Genomic DNA, 8,982 nt, shown 5'->3' with positions numbered 1-8,982 from the left:
GAAATAAAGATTCTTCACTTTTAAATTTGTTCTTATCTCTGATATGGCTTAAGAGTATCTTACTTCTCTTCATAGAGTGCACCACATGGCAAAACCTCATACTCTCTTGCATGAAATTTCTGCTTTTATATATATATTGATTTTAGAATGTTTTATATACACATGATTTTACTCTCTCTCTTTTCCCCTCTTTCTTTATTTAGTTTTTGATGGTTTATTTATATTATACTCTTTGTCTTTTACACAGCATTAACTCACTTAGAACAAAAATTTTAAAAACTTAGAAAAGATATGTGGCGTAAAATTAGATAACAATTGGAATCCGATTTAGAATCTAATTGGATTTTCTTTCAGCATTGACTGTAATTATTTATATAGTCACAGATGAGTTTACTCGCTCGTTCGCTCTCTCTCTCTCTCTCTCTCTCTCTCTCTCTCTCTCTCATTAAGAATTAAATTATATTTTCTCTCAGTTTTAACTTTAATTATATATATATATATATATTACAATTACATATATATGAGTTTTGTAGGGTTAGGATTTGTGGCCCAAGCCCAAAAACAATAAATTTGTAGAGCGTGGGTGATAGAACTAGGTTAACTATAGAGCTAACAACGGTTAATCACAGCATACAAGTATAAACCAGCATAAAAAATACACGTAAAGACTAAGTAAGTTCAAGTCCGAAAAAGCTTATGATAGATTGGATACAGGTTACAATTCTTTTTTTTTGTCCCCCCCTCCTCATTTAGGAACCCTTCTTTTTTATATATCTTCCTCCACTATCATCCCCATCGTCCACTTGTTCTTCATCCAGCTCCCCACTTGAGTGCATGTCATGTCATGTATCTCCCTTAGTTTTTGTGAATGACGGTAAATCCAGGTGTACTATTCAGAGGTCTTCTCCACATAAATGCGGCCAGAAAAGTTGTTGCAGTGCATTTAATACGGTAGTGACAGCTTTTCCTTTTAGATATTTCTCTGTTCCTCTTATCTCCAGGCATGTCTAGAGTTGATCCAAATTGCTAAAGTCACTTGTAAACCCCTTCAAACCCCCCAGATCTTTACATGACCCCAAAATCCTTTCATCTGAGGATGATCGTCTCTTCGGAACACCGATTCTCTCTTCGAACGAAGTTTATTCGCCCCCATATATCCTCATTTCATGCGAAATACCCCTCGACAATTTGAGCCTCCTCGGACATAGACTAATCTTCACCTTGGACTTTAGGCCCACTACGTATGGCTGGGCTTTATCCCCCCACAAGTTTAAATTATATCTAGCGTAAGAGTTAAACATTTTTGAAGTCATAAATGAGTTTTACACTCTCTTTTTTAATTTTTAATTTTAGTTTTTTTTTTATAGGCACATGAGTTTACTTGTTTTTTTTTTCTTTATGGTTTTTTTTACTTTTTTTTTATTATTTTAATATTATACTCTTCATATAAATTTCAAAAAAAAGAAAACAAAGTATGTCTAACCTTACAATTTTTTTTTTTTTTTGGGTCAAAAAGGGCTCTGAACAAGATACCAATTAATTCAGAAATACAAATCATTCTCAGTCTTTACTCTTGCCTTCGAACTCACAGCTTCGCTCTCCGATCTGCCACTCCACCTCCATGACTCGAGTTGGTAGCTGAGAATCTCTTCTTTGTGAAAACCTGAAATGGGTAAATCAACATCCTCTCTTCTTTTTATTTGCAATCATTTGATTATTAGAGTAGTTAGCCTTCCATTTCCATTTCCATTTCGTGCTTTTACTTCTTATCATTATTGTTCTACTTTTAGAGAAAATGCGAAAACCCCATATCAGAATCAGAATCAGTTGTTGAAATCTGTGAGAGATCACTGCAAATCTCGAACCTTTAAGAATCTTCATCATGCCTTAGGCCTGTTTGATACAATGCTTCACATGCACCCTTTGCCTTCCATTGTCGATTTTACTCAATTGTTGGGTGCCATTGCAAGAATGAAGCATTACTCCGTAGTCATTACTCTAATTAGAAAGTTAAATAAATATTATTTAAATGATATTTAACAAAAAAATAAGTACATATTTTTCTCTCAGTCTGTATGTAGCCAGTCTTGGTGAAAAGTTTCAATTAAAATTGGTAACACCATTGGCCATAAAAGAATATGTTGATGCACAAATTTATAATTTTACATAGATACAAATTATTCGCAGTCTCTTTTCAAGATAAAAATATTTATTGGTAAATAGTGGATAGGAGGAAATGTGGTTTGAGCCACAAACATAAAATACCATTGCAATTAAACTTATCACTTGAACCCTACCTCTTTCACAACTTAGTACTTAAAGCATATATCAATTCACAAGTTTCAAGTTTCAACTTATTAATATGTCTTACTATTACAGGTTCTGGATAAAAAGGTCAGTGAACATTATAGTAAAGACTCAAATAAATTAATTATAAAATATTTGTCTTTTTTATAATAATGAAGTGGGGCAATATATATACCCTACATGAGCCTAAATGAGACTTCTAGTTGCTAGGACTAGCCTTCCTCATTTGATAATTAAAAATATATACATTTAGATTTTCTCTCAATTTTGACTTTAATTTTTTATATATAAATATATATATATATATTACAATTACACATATATAAATTCAAATTATATTTAGTGTAAGAGTTATACATTTTTCAAGTCATAAATGAGTTTTACTTTCTCTTTTTTAATTTTTAATTTTAATTTTTTTTTATATACACATGAGTTTACTCTTCTTTTTCTTTTTCTTTTTCTTTTCCTTTTTTTTTCTTTTTTCTTTATGGGAAATTTGGGATTTCTATTTTTTCCAATCACAAAAAAAAAAAAAAAAAAAACAAACAAACAAACAAACGTAGGGTGAGTTTTGTAGATTGGAGGAGTTTTAAAACTAACAAAAGAGTGATCATATTTTGTAAGAAGTTAGTGAGTAGAAGTAGGAATTTAAATCAACGTAAAAGTATGAGTTTATTAGAAGCGTGAAGACATTTCAAAGTAGAAGTAGGAATTTATTATTTTTGTCAATTTACTATTTTAACACCATTTTTAAGTTTTATGTAAGGGTATTTTTGACAATAAAAAAAATAATAACTAACTTTCTTTTATTAATTTACTATTTTAACCTCATTTTTAAGTTGTTAATTAATTAATTTAGGGATTTTTTGAAAGGAAAAAAAAAACAATAACTAATTTTATGAATCCTCTTAATATATACATAAGATAAAAATTACAATTACACATATATGAGTTCAAATTATACTTGGGGTAAGAATTCAACATTTTTTAAGTCATAAATGAGTTTTACTTTTTTATTTTTTTTTTAATTTTATAATTTTATATTATACACTTCATTTTTTTTCACAATTTTTTAACCTTACAATTTTTTTTATTTTTTATTTTATTTTTTTTGGAGGGGTCAAAAAGGGCTCTGAACGAGTTTCCAATTAATTTAATCTTTACAAATCATTCTCAGTCTTTACCTTCGACCTCAATGCTTCGCTCTCCGATCTGCCACTCCACCTCCGTGACTTCTCCTCGTTTCGATTCTTGAAGTTCCGAAGCTAAGCCAAAACCAAACCCGACCGGAGTTGGTAGCTGAGAATCTCGTCTTTGTGAAATGGGTAAATCAACACCCTCTCTTCTTTTTATATGCAATCGTTTGATTATTAGAGTAAGCGTTCCATTTCGTGCTTTTACTTCTTATCATTATTGTTCTACTACTAGAGAAAATGCGAAAACCCCATATCAGAATCGGAATCAGTTGTTGAAATCTGTGAGAGATCACTGCAAGTCTGGAACCTTTAAGAATCTTGATCATGCCTTAGGCCTGTTTGATATAATGCTTCACATGCACCCTTTGCCTTTCATTGGAGATTTTACTCTATTGTTGGGTGCCATTGCAAGAATGAAGCATTACTCTGTAGTCGTTACTCTAACTAAACGAATGGAATCATTCGGAATCTCTCCCAATGTTTATACTCTCACTGTTTTGATTAATTGCTTCTGCCATCTGAACCGGGTCGATTTTGGTTTCTCTATCATAGCAACAATTTTGAAACTTGGATATCAACCAAACCATATTACTCTAACCACTCTTGTCAAGGGGCTTTGTCTTAAAGGTAATATTTCTGGAGCTGTGAGGTTGGTTGAAGAAATGGAGAACAAAGGGTATGAACCTGATGCATATACTTGTGGAACGATAGTAAATGGTCTGTGTAAGATTGGCCAGACTGGTGTGGCTATTAGGTTGCTCAGGAAGCTTGAAAAAGGGAATTTTGAACAAAATGTGGTGCTGTATAGCATGATCATTGACAGTTTATGTAAGGACAAATTGGTAACTGTGGCTTTGAACCTTTTATCTGAAATGATGAGTAAAGGCATTCAGCCAAATGTTGTCACTTACAGTTGCGTAATTCAAGGACTATGCAATTTTGGCCGGTGGAGGGAGGCTGCTACCTTGTTGAATGAGATGCTTCAAAGGAAGATCATGCCAAATGTGCGAACCTTCAACATATTGGTGGACACACTTTGCAAAGAAGGGATGTTGATGGAGGCAAAAGAAGTATTTGAAGAGATGATTCAAAGAGGCATTGATCCTGACAAAGTCACTTACAATTCTTTGATTGATGGTTATTGTTTGCAAAACCAAATGGATGAGGCAGTTAAGACGTTTAATACGATGGTTGAGAAGGGTTGTTCACCCGATGTGTTTAGCTACAGCATATTGATAAATGGATATTGCAAAAGTAAAATAATTGATGAGGCAATGCGTCTCTTTCATGAAATGTCTAACAAGGAAGTGATATGAGGCAATGGCATTGTTTCAGGAGATGGAAGACAAAAGGCTAGACTGTAATATTGTGATTTACAGTATCTTGATTGATGGTTTCTGCAATGTTGGAGGACTTACGACTGCAAGAGAAATCTTTAGTGGTCTTCCTGCAAAAGGATTGAAACCTAATGTTTGGACTTACACTATAATGATCAAAGGATTTTGCAAGAATGGACTCGTTGATGAAGCGAGTGAGCTGCTTGAGAAAATGGATGGCAATGGTTGTTCACCTAACGAGCACACATATAACGCATTAATCCAAGGGTTTTTGCAACATAGAGAGACATCAAAGGCAATGAAATATCTCAAAATGATGGTTGACAAGGGATTTTCAGCAAACGCAACAACTGCTGCCTTGTTTGTTGACTTGCTGTTGTCTAATCAAGTAGATGAAAATATTCAAGAGCTGCTTCCAAAGTTTGAGTGAAGGTTATTTAGTTTCTCAAGATCAAAGACAACTTTTATATTTTAACCCATCACTAGTCATTATGTGAGCGATGTATATTTGCTTCCAATAAAATTTAATACTTTTTCTGATATGGTATTTCTTTCCCATTCTGTGCACAAGATTGTTTGTTCCTTTTATGGTCCAATCTTTTGTTGCGATTTTAGGTATGCACTCCCTAAAACAGCCCCAAAATTCTTAAACCCTTTGTGATCAGGTTCTGCACAAAATTAGTTCTTGAATCAATTTCAATTTTACAAAAGTAGTCTGGTTATAATTTGCTTATCAAATTTAGTTTTAAAGCAGGTTATGGGTGCTTGTAAGTTAAACTATTGTTTTAAAACCACAATAGATTGAGCTGTCAGACTTCTAATTAGTTTAAGCTACTGTCTCTTTCATTTTCATACCTTTTACTTGTCTTTTGCCAAAAGGTAGGATCTATTTTGTGTTCAACCTTCATAATTCTGATGTTCTGTTTGTGCTTACTACGATTTGAGTGTTACTAGAGATTCTTGAACCTTTATTCATTTGAGGGTATGTAGGATAGTTGTTCTAAAGTAAGAGTGCCATTATTAGTAAATTTTGTTATTTATTTATTCTTTTTTTTTTTTTCCCATAACGAGGAACCTTACCAAGGCAGGGCCATTGGACCCACCCCTAGGGACAAATTTAGTTATTTTTACATAACACTTGGACAACAGTGAAACAAATAGTATAATTAGTTTGGTTCTTTTGGTTGCTTCATGCCTCCCTCCCTCCCCTATTAGATAAAGCCATCTTTATATTGGAGTAAACTTATTGTTTTATTTTGTACTGTATGTAATCATATCAACTTATTGACTGCTGATTAAGGACTAGGTATTTTCGTTGCAAATTATTCTTTTACCTGGTGATATTTATTTTCTTGTATCGGCACTAGGTTGTTTGTTGCTATTCTAGTTTTGCTATCTTTCCTTGGAATTATGTTGAGCACTAGTGTTGTAAATTTGAACTTATTTTTGTGAAAATTATCTTGAACTTCAGTTGATGCAACATTGTGAATGTGCAATTAGTTTTATGTATTTGTGAAATGACAGAATAATTTGTTTGCAATTGGTTATGCTCATGGGGTAATTTGGGTGCTCGACATAGGTCAATTGAATATAAGCCAAAGACCATTTGATACTAGTAGTTTTCCTTACTTAGTAGTTAATTTTAGAGATCATCTTCTTTCTACTACCACTAATATTCTGACCTTTGACCTTTGATGGATTTGGTATACTTGCAATCCCCCTGTTACAATTACTTGCCTCATATGTAGAGCTTTTTTTTTCTCACTAAATTTGTCATTATAGTTTATACACATTTTAGAATAAAACATAGGTAGGATATACATTTATCCTAAATTGCCAGATCAAATCTATTGATAAAATATTATGAAAATGTACAATGGAGAGTTGTATCTTACTTTGAAACTGGAATAGAGCTTATGGGTATTTTGCGTGGTAGAAGATCAAAGAATAAAAGATGGGGAGGGTCAGGTTTTGCTTTCATAGATTGAGATGGCAAAAGGATCGTAGCTGGCTGCCATAGTTGGAAACTCAGGACTAGCAGACAATCATCTGTCTAGCTGTCAAAGAAGCTGTGGAGGCAGCAAGAGATCTATGCTAAAAAATTACTAGGATCAGAAACTTATATGCTAATTTAAGAAGAGGAGTTATCATCTAGACTTTGTAGATTAAGAGACTAAAATACATTACAAGATCAGTGATGTAATGGGCTGCTGCAAAAATCCAACAACAAATAAAAAGGGAACAAAACAAATGAGTTTTGTTTTTATCCTTACCTTCTTCACGTACATACATGGATTTGCGGAGGTTTATGTATGTATAGAACTATTAATATCGTAATCCAGTGGTTAGAATTTAGGATTTGAATTCATTGATATCTAAATGGAAAATAAAGCAAAACCCAATCATAACTCAAGGAAATTTGCAATTTCAACTTGCCTATATCCAGAAAATAAAAACCTAAAGCAACATAATGCTGAAATATTGTGCTTCAGTAATGAATCTGAAGGATTTAAAATCAATGATATCCAAACACCAAAACCATATATTAGGGAGTTTAGGGTTCCAAATACATGAACAAAAAACCGCAAATGAAAAGAAAGAAAGAAGACAACGAAGTTTGAAATTTCAAACAAAAAACAAGTTAGAGTTCACCTTGCCAATCTTGAACTTCATGGAAGCAGTCTCGAGCATTGTCTTCATTGACATTGCTTCTGAACTGAAAGAACGAGAGAGAGAACGCAACATCAGTTTTTATTTATTTATTTATAACTTGTTTTTTGGGTAATCAGTAAGCCACTAAAACTCAGTTAAACAGCCAAACTTAAAACATTTAGAAGGTCCTCATATGGAGAAATTATATAGTCCTTTGGTGGACCACGTCACTTGTCCAAATATGAGTGGGTACTGTAGAATGGCCCTTGTTTTTAAAGCTGAAGTTGAACAGTTACATATATGCCACGTAGCTTTGTTTGACGCAAGTCACTTGCCAACACAATCGTGCGTAACGGAAGAGAAAGAGACCAGTCTCCACACATATACATAATATATACTGTGGCTTTTGGAAACCCTTACTCCCACTCTCACTCACTCTTCAAGCCAAGGTACTCTTTCTCTCTGTGATTTTGATTTTGATTTTGCTTTTTATTTTGCTTTTGCTTTTAAGTTTTGGGTTCAGCAGCTCTGTTGAATTATTACTCCAATTCTCAACTATTCCTATTTGGTGTTTAGTCTAATAAAATTTTCATTTCTTCTGAGTTGAAATCCATTTCCTGCATAGTATATATTTGATACAGCCTAGTTTTAGTTGGGAGTATCTGATTAAGTTCCCAAGGATTATGGAATTTGGGAGGAAGTGTTATTTGAGCTAGAGCTCATTTCATTGGTTTAGCAATCAAATTATCAAACTAGGCATTTAGATTTAGTGAAGGGATCTTGTTTTTCTATTTTTTAGATAAAGAAGAATGTGTGGTGAAAGCTGAAAAGTGAAAACCTCACCTACAATTTTTGAGCTTCAGAGGTCACCATGTCTGTTGATGCCAACATGGTTTATGTACGCATATATTTTAGGTGAGATTGTGTATATAGCCTATGTACATGAAGTTCCCCTCTATTCCATGATATATGAGAAAATTCACAAGGAAAGGCATGCTTGTATATACAATTGGAACATAAATCTTTAGTGTCTGCTTTTCTTTACTTCCAAAAATACCCTAATATTTGATTGATTAAAAATGAGTTAGCAATAAGACAAATTAAGGATATAATGGCTTTTGGGAAATTTAAGATTCAGTTTCAAATTAATTAGAACACGTTTTATACTTAAACTATACCTACTTGCAGTTACAACTTATACATACATACATATATATATATATATATATAAAAGAGCCTCTAAATCCACACATGATGCGTGTGAATAGGGTAGTTTATTTTACTTTACCAGAATAGGTTCTATCAGCCTCCAACATGGTATTTACTAGTTGGCTTATTAACTTGGTATACCTATTGTGTTAAAACAGATACTTTCTCATGTCATTAGTCTAGGTAACACGAGGATAGGAAGGTCTTCCAAGTCCAATTGCATAATAAAGCAGGGTACATAGCTTCCAATGATTAACCTAGTGAGAAAGTGAAAAGGGAAA

General features: G+C 33.0%; 1 protein-coding gene across 1 annotated transcript; it reads left to right on the top strand.

The window, feature by feature from the left end:
- Nucleotides 1–1,668: 1,668 nt before the first annotated feature.
- LOC112026643 (pentatricopeptide repeat-containing protein At1g12300, mitochondrial) lies at nucleotides 1,669–4,819 on the top strand. The gene is made up of 3 exons (XM_065778782.1): nucleotides 1,669–2,009; nucleotides 2,380–2,394; nucleotides 3,622–4,819. Exons 1-3 carry the CDS (start codon nucleotides 1,669–1,671, stop codon nucleotides 4,817–4,819), a joined length of 1,554 nt encoding a protein of 517 aa, XP_065634854.1.
- The last annotated feature ends 4,163 nt before the right edge of the window (nucleotides 4,820–8,982 follow it).

This window comes from Quercus suber, unplaced genomic scaffold (genome assembly GCF_002906115.3).
Source record: "Quercus suber isolate HL8 unplaced genomic scaffold, Cork oak 2.0 scaffold_190, whole genome shotgun sequence".
NCBI classification, from domain to species: domain Eukaryota; kingdom Viridiplantae; phylum Streptophyta; class Magnoliopsida; order Fagales; family Fagaceae; genus Quercus; species Quercus suber.
The sequence above is the reverse complement of the archived record's forward strand: the minus strand, read 5'-3'. Positions and strand labels throughout refer to the sequence as shown.